The 14,160-nt window shown below is 38.8% G+C and overlaps 1 protein-coding gene across 1 annotated transcript; it reads left to right on the plus strand.

Annotated features, from left to right (window-relative positions):
• Nucleotides 1-5,389: 5,389 nt before the first annotated feature.
• On the plus strand, nt 5,390-12,799 carry LOC116196435 (inter-alpha-trypsin inhibitor heavy chain H3). The gene is made up of 13 exons (XM_031526153.1): nt 5,390-6,163; nt 6,405-6,557; nt 6,641-6,853; nt 6,954-7,043; nt 7,157-7,273; nt 7,360-7,629; nt 8,250-8,406; nt 9,256-9,333; nt 9,843-9,940; nt 10,480-10,650; nt 10,930-11,004; nt 11,484-11,591; nt 12,115-12,799. The coding sequence occupies exons 1-13, from the start codon at nt 5,771-5,773 to the stop codon at nt 12,433-12,435; spliced, it is 2,244 nt and encodes a 747-aa protein (XP_031382013.1). The 5' UTR covers nt 5,390-5,770; the 3' UTR covers nt 12,436-12,799.
• The last annotated feature ends 1,361 nt before the right edge of the window (nt 12,800-14,160 follow it).

The raw sequence follows: 14,160 nt of genomic DNA on the forward strand, positions 1-14,160 counted from the left end.
TGTTTCTGTCACAAAACATGCAAAATCCTTATTAATCATTCACTCGACCTAACCAAATGCTAGATAATGGTTAGGGGAACTCTAGGTTCCAAATTTAGAGTCAAAACACGAGTTTGGTTAAATTAGTGGTAATTCAGTGACACAATACAAAATGACTGTAAAAACAATCCACACACACGAGACTTGAACACAGACACCATGTCTATCAAGTTTTCAAAGCGAAGCCGAATGCAGAATATTTTACATGCGTTTGCTTGTTTAGTATAGGCATTTGCTTGCAAAAACACCCCTGGGTTAATAATATGTTAATTCACGTAAACACGACAATAACAAACACTTTGTCTGTTATTAACATATTGCGTGTTATCTTTCTGCACTTGTTTATCATGCGGGTCGATCATGATCCCTAGGCCGAACAATATTAGGGTTCAACGCCCTAATCACCAATCACAGGGTCCAACACCCTAACCATCACTCACAGGGTTCAACGCCCTATTCAGTGAGAGCGTGCATCGAGTTTTAGTTCTTCGGTCTTTTCCTTAAACTCATGGTGAGTTGGAGAGGAATAATAACCGAACGCGAGTCTACGGGAATTCAGCCATTTGTAATTTGTATTTATTGTTTCTGAGAGCATTGTAAGGATTTTATTTTATACATTTTTTCTGTAAGAATTCCAGTCAGTAAGCGAACAGTTCGAGAGTCGAATTAATCGAATCGGTCCAATGATTGCTCAAAGGAAAGTAAATCCAAGATCTCGCGGTTCTAGTTCACGCAGGGATTCAACCTCCATGGTTCGATGAATTGTAACGCAAGATTGTGAATCAACTCCCTGACATACGGGATTACTTCTCTCTCGGCTTCTCAACCGACATCGATTAATTCATCGAATTTACGGTGTCAAAACGTGCGAGTTGAGCGCAACTTAACTCACGCGGTCATAAAAATAAAACGGCAAGCTTAGCAAACCAGAGTACCAAAAGGGTGTGCGGGATATAGGCCCGCACGTAATATGAACCCCTGAATTCGAAATTTTCGGTTCCGCATAGACCAATACCTTAATAAACTAGGTGTTCGATACCCCTAGACTTGGGTAACTTATCGGCCCTCGACCTCCGGGTCGTAAATGGTAAGTGGCGACTCCTTCTCTCACGCATGTCACGTCCATCACGCGTCCTCACGGGAAGGCGGACACTCCCAAGCCACGCGATCCAAAAGCGCGCGATGCGGGCCTCGACGAGAGCCCACGTTCGGGTCTGTACAACATGGTTTAAGAATTATCCAAAAAGGTCCATGGTTTACATGTTCCAGATCTATCCCGACTTCAATTTGTCCATTAATTTTTAACGATGTTAATGACGTGGAACGTAAGTGGGCTCATCCTTGCCACTGTGGCTCTTTGTCCGTGATAGATTCTAGAAAAGAATTAAAACCATGGGATAGATTTAAGAAAAAGATTAAAACCACGTGATAGGTTTGGGGCCCATTTATATTTCATTGATGGACAATCAACGTTGGAATAAGTTTGAAACATTATGTAAACCATAGGCCTTTTTGGAAAACTTTTAAAGTATGTGATGGATTTGAGAAAATGGTAAAATTATGAGATATATGACGTAAAAATCTCCTGTAATATATATAGTGTTGTTTTGTCAAGAAAAGAAAAGTAATCCATTAAAATTAAGAAAAACAATATTGCAATGATAAAAAAAATAAGGGAATTCATTTTCCTCGAAGGCTGAGTTTGGATTGGAGACTAGGTTTGAACTAGAGGCTGAGTCCAAACTGTGGGTTGAAACTGTAGTAGAGACTGAGCCACAATAAAGATGTCGTATACAATGTGGTGTGGACACGATAAAGTTGTCTCGGCCTGTTTTGGCCAAAAGGCTAAGCCAAATCTAAGTGAGAGTTGGTTACTCGGGGGCCTTCCCATGTGGCAATTGTTGAATATGAGTTCCCACACTTTGTTGTTTCATCCACCGAGCTGCGTTCGGCGTCATAGGCTGAATTGATACTTGCGACACCGAAGGAAACACGGATGTAGCCGGGACATGATTCTTGGATAAAGCAAATGTCGGCGTCGAAGGCATTAAGCTAACTAACCCATATGGCAAAACAGATGGGTGGTAACACGGTGGGCACCGCATATCAGTCGAGTGACCAATGAAGTTACAACTCCATGATTAGAAGAAGATGCTACTTCAGGGACTTCGTTAATGAACAAACCTGAATCTTTGATACTCTTCTCCTCAATAAGTGTCTCATGAGTTGCCTCTTGGCTTTGTTTCATCTCCAAAGCCACCTTTATCTCTCATCAATTTGGTGAGAAAGAGCTTTTAGCTTGTCTTCGAACGGTCTCATGATCATAGACAACCACTCGATCCTCTCAAACATAGGCGGCGCTAGGTCATCGGCATCGACTCGAGAACGAAATTTCCATCTTGATATCTAACACTTTTTTGGTGGAAAGGTGGGTCCCACCAGGCATTGTTTGTTCACATTAAAAACGTCAAGACACCAATTCGGCCACGCGTATGGTGATTGCATGGTGCTAGAAAAGCAATTCCAAGAAATTGACGAGTCACTAGTCGGCTCCACCGAAACAAAGCGAGTACCACGACCTGATTTTAAATTCAAATCAAAGTGCGCCTAAGACGATTCACGACTCGGGAATTTAGCCTTTTAGGTTCTTCACGAAAGTCCACGTATGAACACGAAACGAGTTTGAAAACAACCAAGCGACTATGCAACCTGCTTAATTACTATTCGGCCAACACTCAGCTTAAAAAGCCGAGTTTGAAGTGAAGAAAATCCACTCGATGTGAGTGAACTCGTCCCATCGATAATCTTCGGCAAGTGGTGTCGAAAGAAGATAATGTCTTCGCCTTGAAAACCTAGGAGCTCCAAGGACGAATTTTATCGATCCACAGAGAATCGATTGGGGGACATATGAAACGGGAATTGAAAGGTGCGGTAAAATAAGGTGCGATGAAACTAAAAGTGCTTGAAAGGTAAATGTGCAAGGAAAAATAAAGTATAGGTAAAGTAAAGTGCGGGAAAGGAAAAGATAAGTAAATAGTAGTCGGGGACCTTTACAATAGTAGATCGGCTCGATATATAGGTGTTATAAAAAGTTGAGTTTGAAGTGAAGGAAATCCACTCAATGCGAGTGAACCCGACCTGTCGATAAACTTCGGCAACTGATGTCGAAGGAAGATAATGTCTCCGTCTTGAAAAGCCCAGATCTCCAAGGACGATTTTTATCTATCCACAAGGAATCGATTGGAGGATAAATGAAACGAGAATTGAAATGTGCGGTAAAATAAGGCTATGAAAGTAAACGTGCTTGAAAGGTAAAGGTGCAAGGAAAAATAAAGGACAGATAAAGTAAAATGCAAGAAAGGAAAAGATAAGTAAATGGTACAATTGATGCGTTGGTCGAGAACCTTCACAATAGTAGACTGACTCGATATATATGGGTGTTATATGAAATCCTAAGGAATATATCGTAATCAGATATGCCTATAATTACAATTTGCAATAACATCAAAATAGGAAATTGACCCCTAAGGCTATCTAAATTGCCTAAAAATAAGATATCAAATAAAATCGGAGAAATATCTTACTTACTCGACTTTGTAAAATCAAAGATCACATGAGAATATCACGAGAATACCTTTACAGCCAAAAAAAGAGAAGCTTAATAAACCATCTGATGAACAAAAAAGATAGAAAAAGAAATATATTAAAAAAAAAAAAAGAAAACCAAAAGTCAAGAGTCTGGCAGACCCAAGCAATCCAACACTCCTATAGATTTTTTAATATTATAATTTGTAATTTTTCAGATCTGAACTTTTATAGCCGTTAGGGAATAACGAGGCAGGTCGCAAGATGCTCATCCTCGTACTTTTTTACTTTCTTGATGGCAATGCGAAGAAGCAGAACAAATTTGTTTTCTTTTTGACAAATAAGAATCTGAATAAATAGAAACTGGGGGATATGCTGAAATTTTAATAGCTGGATAAATCAAAAGTAATCCTGAGTTATATGAATTCATCGTAATAATAGCAGATTTAAGGAAGTCATGATTCTTTAGATGACCCATTAATAAGCTCAAGGTGCGTTGGAGTTTCCTAAAATTTGCTTTCAATATTATTTGGGAGTCCAAGATCTGACTTGACATACTCGAAAACTTGTCTTTAATGTATACCCTTAAAAGAAAAATATTATCAACACAAAGCGGAGCCAAATTACTCAAACTCACTAGTTCATACATTCTCCCATTTACCTTGTGATATAATATGTTATAATCGATATCGGTATTGGTTAATCGTATAGCAAATGAGTTTGAGCTAAGTTAAATATGGAATGCGTATTTCATGTTCAAGAGCGCGGATAAGAGACCTTAATATTATTTCTTAAATTTTTACTAGGATTATATGGCTTTAACCTCATTTCGAACACAAAAGTTCCAGTTGTTGGATGTTGGAGCCCAAACTCCATATAAGCACATGGATTACCTTTACGGTGCCGGTGTTGGATTTTTGCCATTGACATTTGACCTTAGGGCAGACTTTCTCTTCCGTTTTCTTGGCTTTTTAACTAGATTACAAACCCAAACAGCATCTTCCGTGTTCTTTTGAGAAGGTACAATATAAGGCGTACTTTGACACATTCTGTTTGACAACAACTAATCTACTTTGACGCCATCTGAAATTTTTCACTTGGCTTATATAAATTTGCGATAATCTCGAACCAAAAACTCCAAGCCCCATCTACTAGAATTCCTTCAGCGTGTCAGGTGTGGGATTTTTGCTTTATTGCCTCTGAACAGTAAGTAATTATAGAATGTGTTAAGTCCGTTAGATAGTGTACCTGACAATTTTCCTCATCAGAAAGTGATTCCTCATCAAATGTCTTTTTCCTTTTATTGTTCCCTTTACATATGGGATGATGTGATGATGCCCCGCTTAAAATCTAACTACTTATTTCATCTCCTGATCATTATCTACTTATTGTGAACTTTTCGTGTCCGAGATAATTACTTGAAATCAAGATATTCGGAATGATTTCTCGTCCTCTTTATTCATGGGTTGTTTAATATAATTGAAAAGGATAAGTACTAATTGTAAATTTTTTTTAATAATAATTGATACAAATAAATATTAATTAATATTATCCGAAAGGCTGTCGGCTGTCGCTTTCCCATGAAATTCCGGGGCGTCAACGGCCATTCAAATTTACCGTTCACGCACTCAGCACTTCAAAGTCGGCAAAACCTCGTACGTGTCGACCATCCATTGGCTACATCCCCAACGGGCTCCAACACTTCCCCACGCGTCGGGTGGGGGGTTCTGTAGCCCAAAAGCCAAATGCTGCCGTCCCTTTCGTTCTCCGATCCGCGCAGGAGATGAGCGTTATTCGATAGGCCATCGACAACGCCAAAGCAAGAACCTTTCTTCCTTCTCCTCCCCCCCCCCAAAGGATCAACCCCTTTCCCATTTCCATCTCAAATCATTCATCTTCGAGCAACATCACGGAATCTTCAGTATAACCCACCCTGAGGGGAAAGGGAGAGAGCCCGCATTCGCCATACCCTTTGCAAGCAACTTGTTGGGTACTCCTCTCCCCGTTCGATTCATCCGAGAAGAAAGGAACGGAGAGGGAGTTCGTCGGACAAGCTTTCAGGGGAACCCCCCATTTCTTTCTTCTGCACTGGTTCTTGGGGTGGGGAAGGAGGAGATTGATTTACTGATTGATCGTATTAGATCCCATGTCAGCGGAGGACTTCATCAAATCGGTGGATGATGGGATCCGCCTCTCGAAGCGGCTCTACTTTGGGAAAGACCGGGCGGTGGCCCCGCCCAAGACCCCGCCACCCATGGAGAGGTCGCTGCAGTCTTACCTGCCCTCCTCTCCGATGGTCTATGCCGTCATCCCCGACCCGTCCATCGTGGATAACCCCGACATCCCGAGCTACCAGCCCCATGTCTACGGGCGGTCCGATCCCCCTGCCCTGATCCCCCTTCAGATGAACAGCGTCGAGCTTAAGGCCGACTGCTACCTGGACACCGCCTTCGTATCTGTCTCTGGGACGTGGCGGGTGCACTGTGTCATGGGCAGCAAGTCCTGCGATTGCCGTATCGCGGTCCCTATGGGCGAGCAGGTAATTTTCGCATCACTATAGCAGTTTTTTCATGACCTGAGGTAAAGAACAACTCGATATTTTAAGCATTAGCTGGGTTTGATTCATATAGTTTGTCGGATTGCTCTAGACTCTGTGCTAACATTTCTCCGGCTTTCGAACTGGTATAGACACTTTGAAAACCATCAGTGGACTTATTACATATGGTTTTATTTTTCATTGGTCTGTTATGTCTTCTCAAGCAATATTATTTGGCTAACAGGGTTCAATTCTAGGTGTTGAAGTGACTATCTCCAGGAAGTCATACTGCACGCAATTCATACCCATTGAAGAGAAGAAGGATATCGACAAGGCAGCTCGAGTAGAGGATGGGGGCTTTCTCAAAGCTCACATATTTACCTTAAAAGTCCCTCAGGTAGAAAGTCGAAACATAAGGTTTACCATGTTTCATTTAGTTATAATTCTAACATCTGAACTTACGGGTGTTTGAGCTTTCAGGTAGATGGGGGTTCTAATATTTCGATCAAGATTTGCTGGTCTCAGAAGTTGCTATTTAGTGATGGTCAGTATACTTTGAATGTGCCATTTACCTTTCCCGAATATGTTATCCCTGCTGGGAAGAAACTCTCCAAAAAAGAAAGGATAGAGGTGAACGTGGATGCTGGAACAGAAAGCGAAGTTTTGTGCAAGACAACGAGCCATCCTTTGAAGGTCTGAACTGCTCCTTCTTTCCCCCTTTATTATGAATCCTGCCTTAGCAGCTAAATTAGCCAAAAAAATTTCCATTAAAGTACTTTCTTCGGTTCTTCAGGAATTGAGGCGGAAAGTGGGAAATTTGGGATTCTTATATGAAGCAGAAGTTCTTTCATGGTCTAATGCCGATCTTAACTTCTCATATACCGTGAGATACAGATTCCCCTTCTCTTATGCATTTTGTAATTTTACATATACCTCGTTTGCTCTGACATGTAGACTAAGAGCATTCTTTCCTGACCTTTTTGGTCCTTGTTCTAGGTCTCTTCAAGTCATATAATTGGCAATGTGCTCGTGCAATCTCCATCATTGTATGATGTTGATCAAAGAGAAATGTTTTGTCTTTACCTTCTCCCTGGAAACCAAAAGAGTAGCAAGGTTAGTCTGGCACTCTCCGGCTCTATGGCTGTTTTATCAATTTGCTTAATGCTGACCTGGTTTTTCTTGTTTCTTCCTTTCTGTAGTTGCTTAGAAAGGATGTCGTATTTGTTGTTGATATAAGTGGCAGTATGAAGGGAAAGCTACTGGAGGACACAAAGAATGCTCTATCTGCATCTCTCCATAAGCTTGGGCCTGAAGATTCATTTGCGATAATAGCTTTTAATTCTGAGGTTTACCAGTCGTCGATGTCCTTGGAATTGGCTACTCCTGAAGCAATTGATAGGGCTACCCAGTGGATAGAGATAAACTTTGTCCCAGGGGATGGTACAAATATCTTGAATCCTCTAAACAAGGTACCATTTTTCCTATTTTATTCTCATTATTATTGTTATTACTATTGCTGTTGTTGCGAAGATGAAATTGACAACGAATGTTTATGCACACAGATATCTAATTGAACAAAATAACCTATCGCTTTAACGATACTTAAATTCTTAATTAGTTATCTTGTGATCATTCTTGTTGAGGAACGAAGTAGAGTCAAAAGGTTTTGCAAATTGCATTACACTTACCAGCATTTATGTAGTCTCACATTCCTCAATGTATGCCCCAGTAAGCGTTTTCCTTTTCATATTCCCTCATCAAGAGGAAAGAAAAGTGAAAAACTTGGAAACTTCTGCCAGATTTCCTGAAACAGAGGCATCTGAGACTATGGGGGGTTTTGTTTGTTATTTGGGCAACAGGGCAAGACAATGGCCTTTTATTCTTGTGTAACCATGTGAGACAGTGTTTTCATATACACAAATGTTAAAATGTGGCGCTCACTCTCTCTCAGGATTTTCTTCAGGAAAGATATTCAACTGCCATATAAAGAAAGGAAAAATTAAAGAGAACTCGCTCCTTCATCTGACTGATCTATAAATAAATAAAACCGATTTACTGAGCATATATAAATTTAAATAATTCTTTTCAGGCAGTAGAGATGCTATCAGATTGTCGCGGTTCTGTTCCAATTATCTTCCTGATCACAGATGGGACTGTGGAAGATGAGCGACATATTTGCGATGTGATGAAAAGTAAAGTATTGAATGGAAGATCAACACATCCCCAAATATTCACTTTTGGCATAGGTAACAGTTCCTTGGGCTTTTTACTTAGAAGTTAGAACCATACATTAATATTTGAATGGGGTTAGTTTATTTTCTTATGTCTGACATTAATATTATCAATTAAGTAGAACTTTGTTGAGTGAGAGTGCGTTTGGATTGAGAGTTGAGTTGAGTTGAGTTTTGGTTTTAATTGGTTTGTAATGATTGTATTGTTGAATTATGAGAAAAAGTATGAAAAAGTAATAAATAATTGAGAGAAAATAATGATTAAGTAATGATTGTGTTGTTGAATTGTGAAAAAGTAATGAATAGTTGAGAGAATTTAATATTAAAAATTGAATTGAATGGTTAAAAATATTTAAAAAATAAAAAAAGTAATGATTGTGATGTTGAATTGAAGATAAGTGAAGTTGAGTTGAGTTGAGTTGAGTTTAACATTGTTTATAAAACAAACACACCCTAAGCATAAGTTGATTTGAAGCTGACCAATGGCATAGTCAAGCACGATGTAAGCTGCATCAATCACATATTCTTACCTTAATATCAACATCCTTTTAGTTCAGGCTTATGCTAGTGCGACGTGGAAGGCAAAATAGGAAAAAAGAGGGGCGAAAAAATAATAATAATAAAACATAACATCGGTTATGGAGACCGAGCCATGTTCTGGTCTGATATCATTATTTCATTGTTTGGTTTCCCTGAGATTTTAATCATTTAGGAGAATTGGCCTCTAAGGATGTCACATACTCCTTTTATCATTACCTAGCGGGATATTTGTTTATTTGTGTAGTTGAGTAATCTAAATATGTAGTCCTTTTCTTGTTCCTTTGGCAGCTCCTTTTGTTAACTTTTCTTGGAATAACTTTTCAGGTACATTCTGTAATCATCATTTCCTTAGGATGCTTGCAACTATAGGCAGGGGCCAATACGATGCTGCATATGATGTAGGTCAGTTGTTTCTGAGTTTACAAGTCTGATTTTCTTTTATATTATCTCATAATTTGCAAGCAGTGATTGAATGTTAGAAGGGATGGAACTGGGAACTGGTCTGTTAGTTCGTCTAATTTTGAGAATTTATATATGCATCGTATTAATATCTACTATTTAGAATTTTTTTTTAATATATGCTCTCCAATTTAACGACATATCAGCTCATCTGGGTTAGTTTTACTGCTCCTGGGTGCTAACGGCAGATCCACAGGAGTGTTTTAGGACGCATGATATGGGTCCACGTGACGAGTAATACTTTCTATGGCATGAGAAAATGATCTTATCATGGTGAATAGGCAATACGGGTTTCAGTTTAAAGATTGCAAAATTCATTTACTGTATCTAAATCTTTTTTGTGAATACTTGAGTGCAATTGTAGTTGCTCCTTTTACAATTTATAAGTAATCAGCAATCCTTAGAAGATTAGTTTGTGTGTTCTGATAGTTTCTCAATCAATTAATATCCAGATATGATTGATCTTCGAATGGAAGCACTTTTTTCGAGAGCGGCATCAACGATTCTTACAGATATTGCCATTGAGCCACTGGAGGATCTAGAGATTGAGGTACGCCAGTACAATATTCTAAGATGGAGTTCAAATGTAGTTTCAGATTTCATCCATCTGGCGTCTGTTATGTCATCTAATTATGTGAATTTAGAGAAGTTGCTGAATAGTTTTATTGCCGATTCAGCCATCTGATTGATGTTGTTTCCTGGTCATAACATTGGTCTCCTTGTATGTTATTTCTAATCATGCATATGGACCTTTTCTCTATACCTCACAGCATGACAAGCCTCATCAGTTGTCTCTGAAACCTCGTGCCATTCCCTTGTAGATACTTATATAAGGGGAATTGTGGTCTTTGGACCTTCAGATGCACCTTTTCATGTCGTATTTAAATTAACCAAATAGCAATCAGCACTGCTTTATCCTTCTGCTGAAAAAGCTGAAATTCTTTAAGAAATTCCATTCTGATCTCTATCAGTTTTATTCTGCAATAACTTTATCCCAGCAAAGTGAACTTGGCATTACATTTTCATGTACTGTGATACATATGCTCAATGCCTTCCCCAGAAAAGTGATCCATGCAGCTGATTTTGCAGATGTACCCTTCTCGTATCCCTGATCTATCATCGGCGTTCCCTTTGACTGTGTTCGGCAGATACAATGGTCGTTTGCCTGATCAGCTTAAAGTCACTGGCACTTTAGCAGATTCAAGTACTCATGTGATAGATTTGCATATTCACAAGGCAAAGGACATTCCTCTCGACAAGGTAGACTTTTCCTTGTCGTGTAATCTTTATACATTTTGAGGAGTTAACATTATTACGTTTGCCAAGATGTCTCGCCTGAACTGGAACTTGAATTATGAGCTTTAAGCAAACTGTATCTCATGGCAATCAGAAAGTCCAGTTCAGCTTTCATAAATTACCTGGTAACTTGGGTTGCCACGAAGGCTTCTATATGCCATGGATTTTATGGAAATTTATTTTAGTGCACTAGAAACTTTTTTTTTTGTGTCAACATCTTTGTGTGAATCTATTCCTGCTCAGGTATGTGCGAAGCCACAGATCGATCAGCTCACAGCTCAGTCATGGTTATCAGAAGATAAGTTGCTTGAAGAGAAGGTATAATTTTCTTTATCTGTTGTGTTTGGCAAATCTTTATTTCGAAAGCATAGTTAGCCGAACTCCGTAAGATTGGTTCTAGGATGCAAATTCATGCCCACACGCCGTGGGAAACTGGACTCATTGGGCCAGTTCACCTGCTAAACTGGCATCAATTGTCAGTTGTTTCATCAAACTGGATGTAAACCAGAAAACTCTCTGCAGTTGAAATTTAATGTGCTTTATGATAGTTACATAATGCATCTTAAATCCAAAAGGAACATATTAACGGGCACAGTCAGTTGGCTTGAAACCATGCCTCAACTGTTTCATGTCTGCTCTGGGTCCTGATAAAAATGTTTGAAAGTGTTCTACATTACTTGCAAGCTTGTCCCAGTTTCAGAACAGTCAACGCCAGAAGACAAGCATATGTTATTTGTGCATGTATCATTTTGTGAGGTTACATTGCCAAACTGGTTGATCGGGTTTGCCCTTTACAGGTCACAAAGCTTAGCATGCAAAACAGTGTTGCTTCAGAGTTTACCCGTATGATCCTGCAAGAGACCAATGAAGGAACGAAAGCCACAGAAACATCTGGATCAGAGAAGGTATGTTTGTCCTTCAATTGCCACGATATACTCTCTCACTGTATAAACTGCTCAATAACTTTTACGCCTTACTTCTTTTGTGAAGTGGCAATATATGCTGAGAGTCTGAGCTGTTTATGAGGTGCTCAATAAAGTCTAATTGGTTTGACAATCTTATGCTCGTGTAAATCGGGTTTGCTTCGTGATATCGAACCTTCTGAAACTTTGTTAAAGTTGCAAGGGGATATCGAGTTATGAAGTCACAGTTATTGCAGGTGAAAATTTTGTTAAAGTTGTTCTTTTGTGTAACAGTCAGTAACACGTAGAAGAAACATTATAGAAAGGAGTAGACGATTAAGTGAAAGTGACTATTAACCGTAAGTCAAGTATTGTTCAATCCTTGAAAGGAGTAGACGATTAAGTGAAAGTGACTATTAACCATAAGTCAAGTTTTGTTCAATGCTTGAGAAGGCGTTACCTTTTGCTGTGACTACTAACAAACAAAGGTTCACTTTCTGATGGGAACTGGCAATGGTGTCTACAGGACCCCAAAGGAGCACAGAAGAAGACCATCGTCCTCAGAAACCTTTGCGTTGGGTTCGGAAACTTACAGGCGACCAATGAGAACGTACCGCCCGGGGCAGAACAAGTGAAGCTGCCCGAGGCAGCAGAGATCTTAGTGAAGGCGGCTTCTAACTGCTGCGGGAAAATCTTCACCCACTGCTGCTGCATGTGCTGCATACAGTGCTGCTCCCGACTTAATGACCAGTTCGTGATTGTTCTGACTCAGCTCTGCAGCGCTCTCGCTTGCTTAGGGTGCTTTGAGTGTTGCACTCAGATCTGCTGTGGAGGGCACGATGGATAACAAAAGTTAAAACTTCGATCCCTCTTTTCTCCTGATTTTCAATCTGTGACCGAGCGGGGGTGCATAATTGACGAGGTATAGTTTGAAGTGTAAGATATTTCGGTTGTTCCACATGTATAACTTTATAAAAATGTGCAGTTACAAACGATACGGGAGCTTTTCTGAGCAGTTTGGAGAGACTCTTGGTTGGTTGCAAAGGTAAGATGTGGCTTTTGTACAAAGTTGGTGCGGAATAGATGGGATGTTTCTGTAACTCTTTTGGTTTAAGTTATCTCATCTCTCATTTGTAAGGTCATGATTGGTACTCGAGAACTAGAACAGAGAAAAAGTTATTTGCATGCAACATAACAGTTCTATTTCCATATTCCCTTTCTCTGATACCAAATGCGACGTACAGTAATTTGATTCTCGAATCATATGAATTCGTTAATCAGCTGAAGTAAAAACTTAAGGCAATGTGAATTTTCACTATTCTGGTTTTGTTTTGATAGTGTCAAACGAAAATTAGGACATACGACTTGTGAAAAGAAACAAGGTAAGAGATTTCGGGTTTCCGGCAAAACCCGCTTGCTACTTACACACGACGTACGTTGGAGGGCATCTTTTTGTACATTAATAGCATTAAGAATGAAGTATATAAATGATCTTCAGCCTGGTCTATTTATGGCATCAATTGCCTATCAATTTACCTCTTGAGGAAAATTTTCCCTACTGGCCCGGCGGGTCTCGTGTTGATGGCATGGGATCTGCCGAAACTTAATCCGTTTATATCTGATTGTTTGCTAACTGCTCATCAATAGGTTAAGCACAATTCTTGGTCTCACCAAAAAAAAAAGCTTTTATCAGTAGGGTTAAGTATCAAAAAGTTCAGGGAAAAATTTGAATGTGCACCCCGAAATTCATTTCATATATATTTTGCACCTTGAAGTTTGAGTTGTTTGTCGCATTATGCACTTTAGAGATGGTAAATTAAATCTGTTCAAATCTCCTTCCTTGAATGGTCTAAATCTTTATGAAACCTTAAGAAATTTTAATAGTTACAATACATTTAATTGATAAGGATCAAAGCCATAGAATTGACGAAAGTAGAACACTTTTGCTTGACTTTTGTTCGCGATCGAATCTATAGTAATGCCTATGGATTTCTTCTGCTAAATTATTGACAGATCTACGACACTCGTACAAAATGGGAGAACATACTAAAATAAAGGGTGCATAATACTAAAATTTAAACTTCTGGGTTCTAAAGAGACCGGAGGATAATTCTCAGTGTGCAAAATACTAAGGGCACGTTTGGTTCGAAGGATTAGAATAGACAGGGAATAGAATAGACTGGGATTAGAATAGACAGGGAATAGAATGAAAATTCTGATGAAATTTTTGTGTTTGGTTAGAGGGAATGGACAGGGAATAGAATTATAATTCTGATATTTGGTTGGGTTGAATAAGGAATAGAAAGAACAGGAATATGATAAAAGACAGAAATGCCCTTCATATAAATATAATGGATTTTATAGATAAATAGATAACTTTAATGACAATTTTTATAATTAATAAAAAAAATAAAAATTTAAAAATATAAAGAAAGGTAATTCTAAAAATTAAAAAATTTAATTAAATTACTAAAAATTGTGTTTATTAATAAAATTAATTATTTTAATAATGTAATAAGCATAATTATCTATTTTTATAATTTAAAAAAATAGTTTGTAAGGTCATGATTGG

The sequence above is a fragment of the Punica granatum genome, chromosome 2 (assembly GCF_007655135.1).
Source record: "Punica granatum isolate Tunisia-2019 chromosome 2, ASM765513v2, whole genome shotgun sequence".
Lineage (NCBI taxonomy): Eukaryota > Viridiplantae > Streptophyta > Magnoliopsida > Myrtales > Lythraceae > Punica > Punica granatum.

Excerpts from the sequence above, each read along its gene's own strand:
- LOC116196435 (XM_031526153.1), top strand. The coding sequence starts at position 5,771 with ATGTCAGCGGAGGACTTCATCAAATCGGTGGATGATGGGATCCGCCTC. Across the intron at positions 7,044-7,156 it reads ATCTTAACTTCTCATATACC|GTCTCTTCAAGTCATATAAT; the intron begins GTGAGATACAGA and ends TCCTTGTTCTAG. Across the intron at positions 7,630-8,249 it reads TCTTGAATCCTCTAAACAAG|GCAGTAGAGATGCTATCAGA; the intron begins GTACCATTTTTC and ends AATTCTTTTCAG.